The 19,048-nt window shown below is 52.0% G+C and overlaps 1 protein-coding gene across 2 annotated transcripts; it reads right to left on the bottom strand.

The window, feature by feature from the left end:
* Positions 1–111: 111 nt before the first annotated feature.
* Positions 112–17,843, bottom strand: CA6 (carbonic anhydrase 6). Of its 2 annotated transcripts, XM_064396963.1 has the most exons (11): positions 16,750–16,891; positions 12,024–12,095; positions 10,178–10,263; positions 9,108–9,290; positions 5,836–5,984; positions 4,979–5,074; positions 4,533–4,599; positions 3,923–4,080; positions 2,036–2,159; positions 1,539–1,637; positions 112–1,031 (listed from the first exon to the last, which is right to left on the bottom strand). In XM_064396963.1, exons 3-11 carry the CDS (start codon positions 10,248–10,250, stop codon positions 418–420), a joined length of 1,563 nt encoding a protein of 520 aa, XP_064253033.1. In that variant the 5' UTR covers positions 10,251–10,263; positions 12,024–12,095; positions 16,750–16,891; the 3' UTR covers positions 112–417. The 2 variants fall into 2 exon arrangements, with proteins under 2 accessions (XP_064253033.1, XP_064253032.1); XM_064396962.1 differs by lacking the exon at positions 12,024–12,095 and having other exon boundaries at positions 16,750–17,843.
* Positions 17,844–19,048: the final 1,205 nt, after the last annotated feature.

Here is a 19,048-nt window from a genome sequence, read left to right as displayed (position 1 = left end):
GCCCCACATCCACCCTCCTGGGGATATGACTGCAAGGGAAGGGGTGGTGGGCTGGTGGTGACAAACAGGAGAGACAAGCAGGGAAGATGGTGAGAAACTGAGACAGGTGAGGGATGGGAGAGAACTTTTATTTGAGAAAGCTCCTTTGACCAGAGGGCACCTCCTTGGCATGAAAAAAAATCTGTGTATGGGGATCTAAATCAAGCCCCTGGGAGGGATGTAACAGCCCAGGGTGCTGGATTGTGCCAGATTCTGCAGTTCATTGCTTTTATCTCACAGATGGAGGTTTTGGTCTCTTGGGAAAGAGCACCAGGAGGTGCACAGTGAGCCCACAGAGCAGGAGCAGGAACAAGCAAACCACCTCAGCTTTTCTGACTTTCCCCAACAAGCAGTTCAGACTCTCTGGCTGCCCTGTGCTCACTGGCAGCTGGTGTCAGGCAGCAGAAGCACCCCCCCGAGGAGGGCCATGGGGGTCTGTCCCCAGGCTATGACATCCCCCGTGGGCTGCCCTGCCCTGCACAGCGCCAGCGCCCGAACCTCTGCGGCGTCCAGCACCCGGCTCCACAGGTTCACCTGGCTCAGCCACCCTGCAAACCCGTTGGAGAACGTGCCAAGCAGGGCGTCCCTGTCCTTGCCAAGCACCAGGGTGCCCCCGGGCTGGCTCACGTAGCCCTTCTGGACGCTCTTGGCCTTGCCAGCTGCCCCGTTGAGCCAGAGCGCGGCCGTTCCCTCGGGGGACGCCCAGGTCACGCAGTGGTGCAGCCAGCCCTGGGCCTCCTGCTGCAGGGGGAAGCTCAGGAAGTGGCCTCCTACCCAGAGCCCCAGCTCTGCGCCCACGGTCACCACCAGCTCGTGGTCGCTCTCCCCAGTGGAGTAGGACAGGACGGTGTGGGTGCCGGCGGGCTGGGATCGGCTCCAGAAGCACAGCGTGAAGGCTTGCAGAGACACAGCACGCAGGGGATGAACCTCCACAAAGCTCTCGATGCTTTCCACGGGGAAGTAGAAAGCTGGGAAGGTGCTGGATTTCGTACCTGAAAGAACCCAAAAGGCAGCAGTTACATTTCCTGTAAGCAAGCCCAAATTCTGGAGGGTAGCATCCACAGAGCTGGGAGGGCTGTGCAGTCTGGGGGTTTTACTGCTGAGTGGTGTGCCAGCAGGGAAGGGGTTTGCAATGATGACAAGATGAGCTCCCCCACCCAAATGTTTGGGAAAGTCATGGTTTTCCCTCCATCCTTCTCTTTTCTCATGTTGTATAAAATAGAGGTGATGGTTATTTTTCCTGGGGGAACTTGAGCTGAGCATTTTGACTGTCTGTAAATATGTGCTCCCATGTGGCAGGAGAGAGCTGCAGCTGCTGTGGGAGTAGCTGGCTCAGGGCTGGCCTTGATGATGGTGAAGGGTTTCCATCAGCAGGCCCAGACATGGCACAAAATTCTACCTGGGTGTGCCAGTACCAAACCTGTCAATGACTTGGGCCACCAAGCTCAGCAGGGCTCTTCATCTCACCAGGTGAGCTGGACTCAGCCTGTGCTTCTTACCTGTGGGGCTCAGCCCATTCAGCAGCTCAGTCTTGATGTCCTGGAGCTGCATCTGGATTTGGTCCAGCCTGAGGGTGAATTCCTCTGCATGGCACTGTGCTGGAGCAACCAGAGAGCTGCATTTACAGAGGGCTGGGACCTGCACAGGCTGCATTTTGTAGCTGCAGCAAAAGCTGCGCTCCAAGGTGCAGCTCCAAAGTGCAGCTCCTCTCCTCTGTGTGCCCGCCCAGAGCTGTTCCCACCCGCTCCATGCACCACACACACCCCAGCTGAGGGTCCTGACGTGGTGCCAGGCAGCTCCAGCCACCCTGCAGGTGTGGCACTCAGCAGGCAGGGCTGGCACACACCTTAAACAAGGGGTGCCAGGCACGCGGGACACCTCCACCCAAACAGGGACACTGCCCTCCCAGACAGATTCCAGCCCGTCCAGCCCCAGGGGCTGGCAGTGTCACACCCTCCCCAGGGGGGTCTGTCCCCCCGGTGTCCCCTGGGCCTACCCTGGCCCTGCTGGGCTGGGAAGGAGGCCTCCACCACGCGGCCCCGCAGCGGCTGCGCGTGCCGGTAGTCGTTGCGCAGGGTGCGGTTGTGCCAGTCCAGCAGGGTGTTCTCCAGGAGCTGCACCTGCCACAGGGACAGGGGCAAACAGGGCACGGCGGGGTGAGGACAGCACTCAGGGCATGGGGACATCACAGGGACAGCGACAAACAGGGCATGGCAGGGTGGGGACATCACTCAGGGCATGGGGACAGCACTCAGGGCATGGGGACAGCACAGGGACAGCGACAAACACAGGGCATCACTCAGGGCATGGGGACATCACAGGGACAGGGACAAACAGGGCACGGCAGGGTGGGGACAGCACTCAGGGCATGGGGGCATAATACAGGGCATGGAGACATCACTCAGGGCATGGAGACATCACTCAGGGCATGGGGACATCACACAGGGCATCACTCAGGGCATGGGGACATCACAAGAATAGGGACAAACACAGGGCACAGTGGCATGGGGACATCACTCAGGGCATGGGGACAGCAGCTGTGCCCGGCCCTGCAGTGCAGAATGGCACAGGGACATCACAGAGGGCACAGGGACATCACTCAGGGCATGGGGACATCACTCAGGGCATCACTCAGGGCATGGGGACATCACAAGGATAGGGACAAACACAGAGCATGGTGGTGTGGGGACATCACACAGGGCACAGGGACATCACTCAGGGCATGGGGACATCATACAGGGCATCACTCAGGGCATGGGGACAGCACTCAGGGCATGGGGACAGCACAGGGACAGCGACAAACACAGGGCATCAGTCAGGGCATGGGGACATCACAAGGATAGGGACAAACTCAGGGCACAGTGGCATGGGGACATCACTCAGGGCATGGGGACATCACAAGGATAGGGACAAACTCAGGGCACAGTGGCATGGGGACATCACTCAGGGCATGGGGACATCACTCAGGGCATAGGGACAGCAGCTGTGCCCGGCCCTGCAGTGCAGAATGGCACAGGGACATCACTCAGGGCATGGGGACAGCAGCTGTGCCCAGCCCTGCAGTGCAGAATGGCACAGGGACACCACAGGGACATCACAGAGGGCACAGGGACAGCAGCTCTGCCTGGACCTGCAGCTCAGGGTTGCACTGGGGGTCAGACAGGAATGGAATCCTCAGAGCCTCTCTCTGGGCAGCAGCTGGGGAAGGAACAGCACTGAGGGCTCTTTTCAGCTAATTCACAAGAATTAATTTTGTCTGGGGGAGTTCTGGGCTCCTGCCTGATGACAGCATGGATGGAGATTCTGCTGCTATTCTGTGCCTTTCTCACAAGTGCCTTCTGGCCTTCCCCTGGCAAAAAGAGTATTCCTTTTCCAAAGAGAGCACACTGCAATCCCCCACTACTGTGGTCTCAGTTTTATCTTTTTCTTCTCCTGGAAGAAAATGTTTCTGATGCTTCTTTATTATTTATTAACTTTAAAGGATTATTTCAGTGTGAGTCTAGACACAGGAAACACCCTGGAATACCTTCTAATATCTGCCAATTATTCTGTAATTATTTTAATGTTATGAATGGCTCTTTTTTGGTGGTTTTTTTGATTAGGTTTTTTTTTCAGGGAGACTCTCTTGCAATAGTTTTTGCCTTGCTAATTCTCACTGGTCTCTTCCTTTTTTCTAGTGCTTCAGGGCTGAGCTGAGCAGTTTTGCTGTAGCCACCAGACCTCTGTCACCTGCTGCCATGCAGAATGACAGCCACCTGTAACTCAGCTGCTCAGGAATCCCCCCAAAAGCTCTGTGGGAAAGGTGCCCTGTGCCCAAAATCCCTGGAGGACAAAAAAGGAGAACGTTCAGAGGGAGGAGGAGCTGGTGAGAGGCAGCGCTGACCTGGGTGTGTGACAGCAGCACTGGGGAGTGGAAGATGGTCCAGATGACGCTCTCGGAGCAGGGCGGGGTGGTCAGGGAGCCCTGGTACCTGTAGAAGTGTGAGAGGTTTTCTGGCAGCATGGCTTGGATGTCCAGAGAGCTCAGCGTTGTTGACTGACCTCCAAAGGAAGCAGAGATGGTACCAGCACTTAATGGGGAGGGGACAGAGAGGTGGAAGAGCTGGGGTTGGCAAATCTCTGCCCACAGCACTGGCCCATCTCCACTGGTGGAGATGGAGGGGCATGAAAGGCCCTTCCTGGGTCTGGGGTGTGTCACTCAGACAGCTCTGGGTCCTGGGGGTGCTGGGCAGCTGCTCTCAGCACTCTGCCAGTCCCTGGGGTGCTCCAGGAGGCACCAGGGGCTGTGCAGGCTGCAGGAAGCTGATATTTGGTGCTGCACAGACCCCCAGGGATGCATTTATTGCAGCCCTGAGCACCTTCCCCACGGCCCTGGGCTGGAGCTGAGGATGCTCTGCCAGCACAGCAGCAGGAAAATGTCTGTTCCCAGAGCCAGAGTGTACACACAGGCTGGGAGCACGCCAGGGACAGAGAAAGGCACTCCCAGGTCTCACCTGCAAACCTGATCCGTGCCAGTTTGGAGATGAATTCACTGTAGTAGGTGTTCTCAAAGTGCCCATCCTAAACACAGCACAGACACTTGATCAAAAGGTGGGACCCACATATGGGAGATACATATTTATATTTATATTTATATTTATATTTATATTTATATTTATATTTATATTTATATTTATATTTATATTTATATTTATATCTATATCTATATTTATATCTATATTTATATTTATATTTATAATACTACTTAAGGGGCAGTTTTCTGGGGCTCCCAAGGGTTGGCTGGTGTTGTGTGAAGCCCAGATGGCCCAGGGGAAGCAGCACAGCCCCTAAGGAGGTGCCAGACCCCATCTCTTGGGGCAGCTGTACAAACCTGGCCGGGCTGCTCCTGTCTGAGGGGGGTTCTAGCTCAGCCAGTGCCCCCGGCCTGGGTCACACCTACCGTGTACAGGAAGGCCAGCACAGCCAGCCCCTGGGGCTTGTCTTTGGCTTCTTCAAAGCTGGAGTAGTTAGCAGAGTCGTAGTGGACAATGTGCAGCTGCCGGGAGAGAGATGGGGTCACTTAGCAAGGAGTGATGAATGGCTCCTGCTTGTTTAGAGGGACACACCGAAGGGACAGCCACCACCCCAGTCCGTGCTGTTTGTGCCAGGCCACAGGGACCTTTGGTCTAACAGGTTTGTGCTGACTGTGGGGGAACACCTCTGAAGGACACGAGTGCTCCTGCCATGGCTTTTCTTGGAGTTTTCTGTGCCAGCACCATCAGGCTCAGCCCTCCCATTGCCCTGCTCCCCCCTTGGCTCCCTGCAGGCTCTGGGGATGCACCCCCCTTTCCCATTCCCCTGCTCCCCTCCCTGCAGGCTCTGGGGATGCACCCCCCTTTCCCATTCCCCTGCTCCCCTCCCTGCAGGCTCTGGGGATGCAGCCCCCTTTCCCTGAGAGTCCAGAGCCCCCCCTTGCCCCCCTGCAGGCTCTGGGGATGCAGCCCCCCTTTCCCACTGCCCTGCTCCCCTCCTTGCATGCCCTGGGGATGCAGCCCCCCTTCCCCTGAGAGCCCAGAGCCCCCCTTGGCTCCCTGCAGGCTCTGGGGATGCACCCCCCTTTCCCATTGCCCTGCTCCCCTCCCTGCAGCCTCTGGGGATGCACCCCCCTTTCCCACTGCCCTGCTCCTCTCCCTGCATGCCCTGGGGATGCAGCCCCCATTCCCTGAGAGCCCAGAGCCCCCCTTGGCTCCCTGCATGCCCTGGGGATGCAGCCCCCATTCCCTGAGAGCCCAGAGCCCCCTGCCCCTGCCCCCCAACCTCGGCGAAGTAGCGCATGCCGTCGATGGTGTGCTCGGAGCCGCTGCTCTCCAGGTCCAGCCCGCCCCAGTGCAGGTGCATCTGCACAGCCGTGTAGACACCCGGGAGCCCTCTGGAGATGTTCATGGAGGGTGGCAAATCGATCTGAACTGGAAAATGGCAGGGTTGGAGGCAGCAGGGGTGCAGCCTTGCCCGTCCCTGTGGTGGCACTGTTGCGGTGGATCATCCAAGTGTGGGGACACGAGTGTGACTCCATTGTTCTCAGAAGCTGATTTATTATCTTATATATTATATTAAAATACTGCGTTAAAACTATACTAAAAGAACAGAGAGAGAAGATGATCAGAAGGCTACAAAGAACAAGAATAGAATAGAATAGAATAGAATAGAATAGAATAGAATAGAATAGAATAGAATAGAATAGAATGCATAACAAAATCTTGTGACTGCTCACAGCCTCAGTACAGGTGGCTGTGGTTGGTCATCAATTAAAAACAATCCACATGGACCAATGGAAGATGCACCTGTTGCATTCCAGTTATTGTTTAATTTCTTTCCTGAGGCACTCAGCTCTCAGGAGGGGAAAAATCCTAAGAAAGGATTTTTCATAAAATATCATAACTCCAGTGGCACCTCCTGGAAGGAGCAGGCACAGTCACCACCCCAGTGTGGGAGGAAAACCTTTAAAGCTGGCTGTGCTTGAAACCTTTCCTGGGCTCAGGCTGGTGCAGCACACCGGGCACAAGCAGGGCTGGGCATCCCAGCTGTGCCTGCAGACCCTTCTCCCCCTGAGAGCTCTGGCGTGGGCAGCAGGCATTAGTGAAAGCTTTGATGCTCAGCTCAGCACATCTGGCACAGGTCTGTTAACCACTTCCTCTCCAAGCAGAAAAGGGGAATAGGAATCAACACAGCCAGGGGGCTCATCTGTAATCACAATTCCCAGTGAGGCCCAGCCATTCTGGGAATGCCCTGTAGGTTTGAAAAGGCTCTGTGCTGAAGGTTTGAAAACAGTCAGTGCTGAAGGATTTGTGGAGACAAACCTCTTCTCTTCTCCTTGCCAAGGAGAAGTCACAAACCCTTTGTCTTGCTGCTAGTTCACTGCCAGAAATCATAGATTATGTTAATAAATCTAGGAGTGCAAGTGAATTGCCTCATCTAAATGAAAGCCCCCAGCATGTTACAAAAACTAGCAACTATCCTTGCAACATGCAGCACAACATATTATTAATTAGTCATAGTTTGGGTTTCTGAGGAGTTTCTTTTGTTTGGGAACTGTTTATAGACAGACAAGACGAAAGCATGTTTCCTTTTAATATCCCAAAGGCTCTAGAGTGGGAGGGATAACATAATCTACCTTTTTCATAAGTTCCCTGCTGACTGCCTTCCATAATGAGGGTTATTTACTTCAAGTACCTCACCAGGGTTTCCACTTTCTACAAAACACAGCCAGGGAATTGTGCTGTGAGTTTCTAACAAGCTTAAGGCTCCTCTAAGATATTCTAGGCAAATATTTGCTGCAAGCACAAGGTGGGGAGCAGCCTGGTTTGCTTCTGCTTTTCTCCCACGTGGAGCGTGAGTGGGGAGTGTGACTGCTCCGAGCTGGCAGTGCCTCCCTCCTGCCCTGCCCTGGCTCTGCCAGGCGGTGGAGAATCAGCTGGGCTGAGCAGGGGCAGTGAGCTGAGCCTTCCCCAGCGCTCCTGCCCTGCAGCTTGGCCTCTGGCCATCCCTGCCTGCAGGACAGCAGCACAGCCAGCCTGCCCAGCCCTGCGAGCTAATGGGCACGCTGGAGCTCCCAGTTAAATCTGCTCCTGGAGGAGGATCCACACATGGCTGACATTTAAATTTCGCTTGTCCTCACTACCAGCTGGAGGACCAACTTTCTTTAAAAGGAAAAGAAAGTGCAAATACAAAAGGCTTTGTTAGCCCAGGCTGTCTGTGTGAGCACTCACACCACAGCAAACAGGCATTTTCAGGTGGGATTTTACAGCCCTACAGAAAAAATGAACCTGGTTTCCTGGGTGAGACATTTAGGGTTTGGTTCTGAAAGCCTGTAAGGAGAGTCCTGCTGATAAATCCCTCCCTGTCCCTTTCAGATGTGCTGAGTGCTCTCCCTGAGAGATTCTGCTGCCCTGTCCCATCTCACTGAAGCCAGTAGAAAAGCCCAGCCTGACTCACAGGAGCTGTGAATAGGCACAGTCGTTTGTCTTTGTGCTTTAGGAAACTGCCCCGCTTCAGAAAAGCATTGTTGGGAAGTTAACAAAAGAACGGGCAAATACACACATGCAGTCAAAAAAGCTAAACCTGCAAGAATTAATGTCTAGGCAGGCAGGGCAGTAGTGCTGACAGAGAGCTCCGGGCTGGACGCTGACTTGGTGAGGGCCACACAAAAGGAGCTGGAGTTTTCAGGAGCACAATCACAGCAGTCTTCACTGCTGGCTTTGTCCCTCAGCCCTCCACTGCCCTGCCCTCACGCCGGGTTCCTCTCTCTTTGCTGCAGGCAGGGAGAAAGAGCTGCTGTGCAGGACCCAGACAGCTTTATGTTCCCAACACCTCCCCAAAGCGCTCACCCTCTCTCCCCTGCAGCCATTAGAAAATTCTCTCACTGCTCATCTGTAGTCCAAAGGCGTTATCCCAACAGCACCAGCTGATGAATTATTTAGGCAATGAATTACAGATTGCAGCAGGGGGATCTGGGATCTCCTCAATTATAAGCATTGCCCTGGAACTGTGTAGCCAAAGGCCGGGCTTTTAACATGTGCTGTGCTTCACTCTCCTTTCCTGAGCCCCAAAATTCCAGTCCTCTGGTGAGGGAGGGATCCTCCTCTGTGTTGTACTTAGGGTGACCTACATCCCAGCAAACCTGGCAGGCAAAGGTTCCATTCCTGTCACTTCTGATTCATGCACAGGCCAAAAGATGCATTTTTCTGAAAGGAGAGGAGTCGATGTGCCCCAAATACCACTCACTGCTGCTCTCCTGTTGTCTTGCAGCACATTAAAGGAAAGGATCAATCTGGAATTCTCCAGCTGCATTTTATCCCCTTTCCATGCCCAACAGAGAAAATACCTTGCAGAACCCTAACTGCCTTTATTTGTCTGATTTATTTATGCATTTCTGGAGAGCTCTCCTGCGTGACTGAGGAAAACGGCGAACCTAAGGGAGCAGAATGAAGTGGGATGGCAAAGTAAGGTGAGTTCAAAACAAGGGCACTGTCTGGGGATGCATTTCCACAGCTGAAACAAAAGGTCTGTTCCTGCAGTGCCCTGAGCCTTACCAGAGTGGCCGTTGTTGGTCATCCTGAGCTGGCCCTGCAAGGGCCCATCGTAGCCACCGAGCTCCAGCTGCAGCAGGGGGTTGAACCTCACTTTCCTCCTCTGGATGTCAATGGGGGATTGCTGCTTGCCAGCACAGTCTGGGAAGCGCTGTGCCCAGTGCTCCTCATCCAGCTCTCCTTCTCCTGGAGGGAGGCAAGGCGGGTGACAGGGACGTGCTGTTTGCCAGCAGGAAAGGCCAATCTCATTATTGGAGCGCCTGGAGCTGCAGCCATAACAGGTTGCTTTGCCTTCCCCAGAGTGAAAATGCACATTATGGTGTCTGCAGGACACCTGTGCTGCAAAGGAAGAAGCCTGCATTGCAGCAGCGGCTCGGTGATGGCTGGAGGCTGAATCCACCAAAAGAGGAGGGTGTTTACATGGAAATGGGGATTTAAATGGGTCCCAGCTGCCAGAGGTGTGGAATTGGCTTCTTAACCAGAGCCGTGAATAGGATCAGGGCAATAGGCAGGAAGGCTCAGCTTGGGATCAGGAACTGACAGCAATTAGCTATTTTTAACTAGGGAGAGAGCAATTGCAATATTGCAACTCTTCAGCAATATCCTTTGTTTTAACTTAGCCCACTGAAGATCATGAAAGGATTAACACCTACTTCAGTGAGCTCTGCAAACAACTCCCTGACACAAATGAAATTTAGATAAAATTTCACCCAAAAAATTATAACTACCTAAATAAGTACTTCTTAGTGCTCTGTACTGCCTGGGATATGACAATAAAATAAGAAGCAGGCAGTATTTAAAGCTTTTCCTTGCAGGATCATCCAAAGGGCAGCTTTTCTTCGAACACACTCTAAAGATTTCCCCCGTTGTTTGAACCTCGTTGTGCTGCCAACCCTGACAATGTGTCCTAACCACACAAAGGAGTAAAAAGAGGTGACATTGAGGAGAATCACTTTCACGACACCGAGGCATCAATGAAGTGGAATGAATGAGCTGCCCTGTGACCTCTCAGCACAGAAGGGCAGGGAGCCTGTCCAGCAGCAGCAGCAGCCCCAGAGCAGCCCCGTTTTTACCTTGGTATGCCCAGGACACCTCGTGGCAGCGGCTGAGGGGTGCCAGGAGCAGGAGGAGCGCTGCCATCAGCATGTCTGTGTGGTACCTGCAGCACGAGAGGGGGACTGGTTAAAAACCCCTCAGAAAGCCCAAATGCTGGTTTTATCCCGTGCCAGCAGCCCTCCTGCCCCTCTCCTGCCCCAGCCCCAGCAGGACAGTCAGTTTGGCTCTGTGGCCCTTTGGCTAAGCTGTCCCCATGAGGGGACAGGTCCCCCGATGGCCAGCGCTGATGGCCTCGGGTCTGTCTGACCCCGGCACGGCTCTTCCTGTCCATTCATTCCTCATGAATGGGTTGAAAAGCTTCTCGCTGCACGTGGGGGCACAACAGGGCTTTGTAAGCAGGAGCAGCCAGCCCAGCCTCGGGCTGCTCCCCTCTGCAGAGCAAGGAGCACGGCAGAGGGCACGCACAGCACTGCATTTCAGAAGGGCAGAGCACTCACAGCCCTGCTGCAAGTCAAACCTGCAGACACTGTGCTCCTCTGAAAGGTGGAGACTGGGTTTAAAAGCACTCCACACCCCTGAGCCTGAGCATTCAAAGCATTTTGCTTTCCACACCTTCCCCCATCACTGAAAATCTATGGGAGAGAGATTTTCAATGGGAGAGATTTGAATCCTTTGAAAAATTCAGAGCTCTCAAAAACTACTTAGACTTGAAAGGTGCAGGAGACTGAAACCCTGATGGCTTTCCAAAAAGCATGCAGGAATTCAAATAAAAACTAGCAGGTGGCAGGTGTCTAAATGCTCTTGTGGACTTCTGTATCTCTTCAGACACTTGATTTTCTTAAAAATGTGTCCCAAACAAATACTTGTCTAGGGCCCAGTAAAAGTCATTTGGCAGAACAGGGAGCAGAGGATGGATTCTCTCCCTGCCTTTTTGTATCGTGTCACCAGGCAAATGCCATTCCCTTTGGAAATCCTCCTCCTCCCTCAGGAATGACACACTGCTGGCTGTCCTTTCTTCCCAGCCATGGCCCCCAGCTCCTAACCCCGTGGTGTCAAAACAAAAGGGGAGCACAATTCTCCCCAGGAATGGAATTTTTACCTTCTATGGAAAAGAACTAGAGATTCCAACAAAAGCAGCACAGCTGGGCTGTTGGTTTTAGGCGACAGGCAGCAATATTAAACACGAGGCAAGAAGGCTCAGATCAGTGAAATCTCAGCACTTCTGTTCCCAGTGTCCCTGCCACTTGTAATAAAATTGGCAATTATTTTCAGGAACGAGGTGATTTTCAGCCACTCAGGAGGTGGCAGCAGCTGAGGTGAGTCTGAGGGTGAGGGTCAGGCTGGGCTGCACAGAAGGCAAGACCTGGTGTGGCAGTTTGGGACAGTTTGGGGGGCAGTTTGGGGAGCAGTTTGGGCAGGACAGGCCCCAGGATGCTGCAGCACAGGCAGTCTTGCTCATTCTGTGATTCTATAAATAATAACAGCAGTTCACCAGTAAGAGGCACAGGTGAGCTACAGGTGCCAGGGGAACTCAGGTTTCTGTGCTGAAGAACAGAAGCAGGTATTTGACTCAAAATCTTATTCTTTGCAAGTGAATTGTTAACATAAAAAGGCCTTTCCTGGGTTGCTGGTTTGTGCAGTGCATATTTAATCTTTGGCAACCGCTGTGCCATTGAGCTGATTCACCAAATGTGTTTTTTCCCTCTCTCCTCTGAAGAAGTCATTTATTCTGACGGTTGCACTGAACTGTGCAAGGACCAAACTAAGCAAACCTGCCCTGCAATGCACTTCTTAATCCTTGTGTATCCAGTTGTGTAAATAGGCTTTGAAATTAGCTGAGGGTGAAACTTTGGGGGTTTATACCTCTTTGCACTTCAGGATTCCACACAGCAGCACAGGAGGGTGTGAAGAAGAGTCAGGCACAGGGGATCACCTCTGCAATGGAGAGGTGCACTGGAATTAATCTTTAATGGAGCTTTTGCAACATTTGTGACATTTCACTTGACATCAGCAAGGGCTGTGGGTGCTCAGCACACCCAAAACCCACATCTGTGTTAGCTCAAATTCTTGTCTTTAAGGTCCCTTCTAACCCAAACCATTCTGTGATTCTATGAAGACACGGCAATCCGTGGAAAGGATTTACTAAGGGCACAAAGCATGAATTTGTTTTGGGGTTAGGAAGGAACAATAATTTCAATTAAGTTCTTTAATTTGGATATTGAGCTTCTAACTAGGAGCTGAATGTTATGGAAGTCCTCCCATGTAAGTATTGCCCACATCAACCACTGGTTACTGGTTCCTGGAGCTTTTTTAGTGTATGTGGTATTAAACCTGGCTGGCCTGAGGCTTGTCTTGGACAGCTCTTTTGCTACCTGGACATCATTTCTGCAGAGAAGAATGGACGTAGTGCCTGGGAGCTCCAGACAGCACAGTGCCTGAGGTGAGCTGGGGCTTCACAGGTGGAGACTGGAACAGGACTCATCCCTGCTCCGAGATTCAGCCAGTGAGGAAATCTGATGTTGTGAGTGTCAGCCGTGAATATTCTTGGCATGATTTCTTCCCAGAGGCAGGGAACTTTCACACAGACCTCAGCTTGCCCCTCCTGCCTCGACTGCAGTAGGAAATAAGCCTTTTATCCCACATTGTTGGCTTCCATGCTCTTCACTTTTATCTCTAGAGTTTCCCCTGACTCTTTGCCATTTTTTAAATCCTGCTTCTCCCAGGCTATTCTCTCTGTCCTGGCTGGCCTAAAGCTGAGCTCAAGTCTGGCATTCTGAGTATTGGTGGCCACATTAAAACCTTGATGTGGCATTGAAGTAGCTGGCTCAAACCTCAGTGCTCCTTTGACCCAGAACTTGAAAGGGTTAACTCCTCTGCCTCTGAATCAGCAGGAATTCCACAGGGCTTGCAGTAAGAGCTGCATCACTCCCCAGCCCCGCAAACATTTGACCAGGAACAGGCTGTTTGAAGTGAGATGGACAGAGTGCCTTCAATCAGGCCATTCAGGTTTTTCTGAGTGAGTCTAAAACCTCTTCAAACACAGCTCTCTCTGCTGAGGTTGTGCTGGATGAGTGAAGGCATCCAGAGCCTACACAAGTTTTATGAAAGGCAAAGATCAGCCAGTGCTGGCAGGCCCAGACCCACGAGGAAAGCTGACAATAGCTCTGCGGATTGAAACACGAGATTCTTTTATTCAACAATTCCTGTAATGTTTCTACATCTTATTTCCAAAACTGGCCCTCTTTTCTTTGATATCTTGCCCAGGCTCTTTTTTTTTTCTTCCCTTTTTGCCCCTGGTTTTCAAGTACATACAGAGATCACAGAGGCAGAAAAGCACTGGAATTCATTTCTCCAGTTCACACAATCCCTTTAGACCTCCTTCATCTTATACAATATTTTGATGTATTTGACTAAATTTAATCACAGAATCAGAATGGTTTGGTTTGGAAGGGACCTTAAAGAATATCTAGTCCAACCCTCTGCCATGGGCAGGGACACCTTCTTGCCTTCTTCTGATATAAATTCAGACACCTTTATGATTCTGCTGAAGCTTTGTGGGAGAAATGGGCTTTGAGGCAGTCAGAGACAGACACCAGAGATCTACACCAGTGCTCCTAAAGGCAGGATTTGCCCATTTGAAAGCAGAGAAGTTCCCTCTGCGAATTCCATTTCACGGTCTAACAGATCTCAGCATTAGCTACCTGCACTTCATTGTCAACCTAAATTTTCTTTTGCTCAGTTTCAGCCAATTACTCTTAGTTATAGCTGTAACCCTTGGATTATCTTAAAACAGTTTTCCCTTTTTAATGTTCACATCACTTCTGGGGTGGTTATCACCTCGCTGCACCATGGGCAGGAGCAGCCTTTCACTGCCATTTCCCCAAGGTGGAGAAAAGGACAATGTGATGCTATAAAAAGGAGAGAACATGGTCAAATAATCCCTCTTCATTTTAATTTCCAGGAAATGTCATTACAGCTCTTGTAATGTCTCTTTAGGGCTGCTCTACAGACTTTGCTGAAAGGGGATTTCATGTTCTGCATCTCTGCTTGAGACTTTGGAAGAAAGCAAAGCATGAAGGCAGGATTAGGAAGGGGGAGGCCAGACCTGCCACTCATGGTGTGTGAGGAGCACTGGAATGTGGTCTGAGTGAGGGGATGGAAGGAGCTGTGTGAGACAGAGCCTTGGAGAAAGGTTTCCATCACGCCAGGGCTCTGTGCTGGGCACTGGATGGGACAGAGAAGGAATAACTGGGTGACAAGGCAGCCTGCAGTGTGTGCCAATAGCTGCTCACGGTGAAATTAGTGCTTTATACCTGTCTGCACTGCTCCCCTACAAATGTTCATTTTGCTCCCCGTCTCCCAGAGTGATGGCAGGCAGGGGAAGCACAACTGCTGCTCCATCTCTCTGAAAATGGACATTAGCAGTGCACAAACAAAGGAGAAGACCCCAAGGCCCCTAAAAAACAAACAAACAAACAAACGCAGTGCACAGACCAAGTAAGGGCTCTGGAAAGTGCTGCTGCTCATTGCTGGGTAAGCACTTTTCCTGTCTGCATTGTGTGTTGAGCAGCTGTGACATCCAGTGGCCAAACACAATACGGCTGGGTCTGGTACAGACCTCTTCATACGTGCTAACAATAACAGAGCCCTTCCCCGGCACTTTTCGTCTTCAAAAAGCTGCACAAGCAGGAATTCATTAACCCCTGCACAGCTGACAGGGCAGAGCAATGCCGGGATGCCAAAAGGACACACAGGAGGGGACAGCACTCTCCAAAGGCATGGCAATCCTCTCTCCAGGCACGTGGGGAACCTGCTGCAGGAGCAGAGTGCAGGACCTTCAGCCCCAAGGCAAGGAGCTGAGAGATAAGGCACCAGAAAGCTGCAGCTCACTCAGCACCTGATGAAGAGGCCACACCTCAGGGATGAGTGGTGCTTGTTTTCCCAAGAGCAAAAAAGTCCGTGGAAAAAGAGAGGAAAAGATGGGGAAAGCTGAGAGATCCCAGCAGGACCAGAGATGCTTTGGAAGAGATCCTTTGTCAGAGGCCTGGCCTGAGGAAAAAGCTGCAGCAGAGAATTTCTGAAAACATCAGAGGACATTGCTGAGAGATGTGGAAGTAGGGAAGGCAGCACAGATGTGGATTTGGATTGAGAAATGCAGCGGTGGAATGGAAGAAATGTGACTACAAGGAGATGCCACCTTAAACTTCCTTTCCAGCCCAGGCAGCAAACCAGCCTTGACAGAGATGCTGTGTTTTACATGGGCATCCCTGGCACCACTGCAGACACGCCTGCTCCTTTTGATGATAAAAGCAGACTCCAATGAGATGCATGCAGAGATCTGGGGACAGATGCACCCAGTTTCAGTGACCAAAGGACCAGTTCCTAAGGTCATCAGTGCCCAGGGTTTGCTTGCTCAGCTCTGCAGTGGTTTTTTCTGCAGGCAAGGTCATTGCAGGGACCTTCAGAAGGAGCAAAGTGCCCACAGTGCCTCCTCTCCCAGCAGCTCATCACCTCTGCACTCTGAGGAGCTGATGGGAGCTGAAAGTGTTTCCCATGAGAATGAGGTTGATTTTTAAGGCAGGAAGACAACATGAAGGAAATTTAAATCCTACTGTCTGTGCTGTACCTGTTCTGTGGCAAGAGGATCCTGCTTGATAACTCTTGTGCTTTACATAACTATTTTGCACCCATTAAGGAAACAAATTAGTTGTTATTGACTACTTTTTTTTTTAGGTTATCGTTCAAAAAGCCCTCAGTCTTAAACACCAAAAATCAATTCCTAGCTTTCCTTCCTCTTTACAGTGGAATACATTTCAAAGAGAGGGGGAAGGCCCTGCCCAGCAAGGAGCCTCAGACACCCTGAGAGAGGCAGTGCAGGACTTGCACTCTGGCCTCCACAGAGAGGATTACTTCATGGTTTCAGCATGGTTGCAACAAGCAGCTGTGGCCTTTGGATCCACTATTCCTGGCAACTAATATCCAGCTGGCTCAGAAGCTTTCAGTCTCCCAACAAATCAGCATATCAGATCATCAGCTCCTGGGAAATGTGCTCTTTGGTATCAGCACCCTGATTCATGCATTGGTTCCCTTCCAAACGACCATTCCCCGTGCCCTGAGAGTGGATGTGGTAGCTGTAAATGTAGGTGAGCATTTCCAGCAGTGAAGAATGTCCTGCCTGGTCCTGAGTGTGTCACACAGCCCTGGTGTACTCAGGGAGGCTGAGCCACCCTGCACAGACCCACACTAACCAGCATGGACTAGCCAGCCCTTCCCCAAAGCCCTGGAGAAGACACATAATGAAGACTGGGAGTTGAGAGCACGAAGAAAGCTGGAAGTGCTGGCAGTTAAGAGCATTAAGAACGCCATGAGGTCTGTCACCCCCAGCCATTTCACTATTCATGTGCCTAAGGGTGCCTCACTGCCGGGTGAAGCTGTGAGACAAAGGCATGGCAGAGAATGGGATGAAAAGTGAGGGAGAAGGATGGAAAGTCAGAGGAGGTTCTGGATGCCTGCAAGAAAACATCTTCAACAGTCATTTCCACAATTTAATAGATACCCAGAAAGAACATCAGTCAGACTCAGCCATTACCTTCCCAATGAAAGCTCCTTGAAAACAGCAGGGTCTGCAGGGTGGATGGAGAGCAGAAATCTGAGTGGCAGAGTGCTCACATCCAGTGGCTTCCCTCTGGAGATCCCAGCTGGGCCGAAGTGAGGTGCAAAGCCTGGCTCCCCGAGAGGCAGGGCTCCCAAAGGAACCTGCTCAGAACACAAACAGGCTGGCCCTGGCAGGCGAGGGAGGTGCCAAGGCAGCCACCCAGGCACATCTGGAGGTGTTCTGGGAGGCACTGGGGGGAAAGAGAAGTCCCTGAGCATGCAGGAAGTGCTTTCAAGGTGTTCCGAAAGCTCACGCCCTGGAATGTGCCCTGCACTGCTAATGGTTATTAGCACTCGAATGCATCTGCATCGCAAACAAGTCCTGATCTGCGGTGGTTCTGCTCTGCCCTGGCACCCTCAGCTGCCTGAAGCAGCGATTTCACACTCTGCAGAGCTCAGAAGGCTCCTGCCCAACTGCTCAGGGAAAGGCTGGCCTGGCTGGCTTCTGTGCTCATCAGCCCGTTGCAAGCCACCAAAAAATGTGCATTCATCACACTTCCAATTTTACCTGTACAGCACAAGGAAGGCGAGGCCTTGCAGTGGAGGGATTGTGCTCCTGAGGGTTGTTCTCCATTTCTGGCTGGTGGTGCCTGTGAGCCAGTTCTGTGCCATGGTTTTACCCCCTGCTCCAGCAGCAGTTCCTCTGCTGTGTTAGTGTTCCTGCGTGGGCTGTCAAATGGGAACACTGGCTTTATGTGTCCCCAAACTCTGTCCCCAGTGTCCACCCCATGAGCCAGACAGGCCCCTTCCAAAACGTGAAATATTTTAAGGGTGTACTGAGTATTTGATAAACTGGTAACAAGCCTGGATTCCCAAAGAAACTTACACTTCCTAGAAATCTCATAGCCTTGGGGATGCTCTTTAAAGCAAGACCAAAATAAAAATCAGGCAGGACACACGACTGAACAGCAGCACTTTTAATACCAGCTCTGAGTTTAATTTTAACATGTATGGCACAGCGCGAGTTTAAATCTGCTGATGCAGGAAAAAGTTATACCACCATCTGAGCAGCGCCAGGCTCGTGCTCACGGATGCTGAGCACTGCTGCCTGCAGCCCCACGTGCCAGCTGTGCCTCCTCGGGGACAGGGCCAGCGTGGCTCCTGGCTGGGATGGGCAATGCAGGCTCCAGCCCAGGAAATCTGCTTTGTGCTCCTCTGTGCCCACAAGGGCAGGACCGTGAGGCAGGGCACAAGTCCTAAACTCCTCCTGACAAGTTCTGAGGGAGAGCTCGGTGTTCTGGGCAGGGGGGTTTGCTTTAAACCCCACTTCTGCCCCCCACCAGGCCAATTATGGCCTTCCAGAAAACGTTTTGTCCCCAAAGAGCACCCTGCTGCACTTCAGCATCAGCCTTTGCTGGCTACTACAATGTTTAATTTCCCTCAGCCTCAGGCTTTCTTGTGCTCCATTTTCTTTAGCTCATTATAAGACTCAACACCTCTGTGTGACTTTCCTGCACGGCAATAAAGGCAAAGATAGTGAAGCATCTCTAATCCAGCCGTTAAAATGCAGCACAAAAATGCAGCTTTAGGATTTCCAGCATCTGGATTGTCTTTTCCCCCTCTCACACCAGGAAGGGTGAGGCTGCAGGATAAGGCAGTGCTGCCAAGGATGAAGGGGTACAATGTGCAGTTTTGGGGGGACTGGCACTTCAAAGAATTATCTACCTGTGACAGTTTAATTCCAAGGGCTTTTCCTGCCTAATGGGTACGACCCAGCAGCATCCCGACTGGTTCATGGCTGTGCAGGCACAGGGATGTGCAGGGAAGGCACAAACCCTCACAGTGGGCACAGGGGACACAGGGCACTGCCACAAACCAGGCTGGCTGGCACAGGGCTTCTCCTCTGCTGTCCCAGCCTGGGGTCACAGCAGGTCTGAGGACACTTGCGACGCCTGGGGAAGGTCAGTCCAGCTGACTTCCTTTGCTCTTTATTAGACTTTAAGCTTGTCCCGAGGGGATGTTCTCAGGAAGGAAAGAAAAATGTGCCCCGAAGGTACAACAGGCACAGGCTGGCAGGGTGAGGCAGGGCTGGAGGAGCACAAACTTCACTGATCTGTGAGCAATAAAACGGCTTTGTTGGTGCAGTCAGGGTGAACTGGGCACTGCCACATCCTCACAGATGGAACACAGAATGGCTTGGCTTGCTGGGACCTTACAGCTCAACCCATCCCTGCCACGGGCAGGGACACCTTCCACTATCCCAGAGCACTCGGGAAAGTTTGTGTTCCTGCTGG

Source organism: Passer domesticus, chromosome 22 (assembly GCF_036417665.1).
Source record: "Passer domesticus isolate bPasDom1 chromosome 22, bPasDom1.hap1, whole genome shotgun sequence".
Classification (NCBI taxonomy): Eukaryota; Metazoa; Chordata; class Aves; order Passeriformes; family Passeridae; genus Passer; species Passer domesticus.
Note: the sequence above shows the minus strand (reverse complement) of the source record. Positions and strands in the feature narration are given on the sequence as shown.

Excerpts from the sequence above, each read along its gene's own strand:
- CA6 (XM_064396962.1), bottom strand. The coding sequence starts at position 17,033 with ATGCTCAGGGACTTCTCTTTCCCCCCAGTGCCTCCCAGAACACCTCCA. Across the intron at positions 5,075-5,835 it reads GCATGCGCTACTTCGCCGAG|CTGCACATTGTCCACTACGA; the intron begins GTTGGGGGGCAG and ends CTCTCCCGGCAG. Across the intron at positions 1,638-2,035 it reads CCCAGCCCAGCAGGGCCAGG|CACAGTGCCATGCAGAGGAA; the intron begins GTAGGCCCAGGG and ends TGGTTGCTCCAG.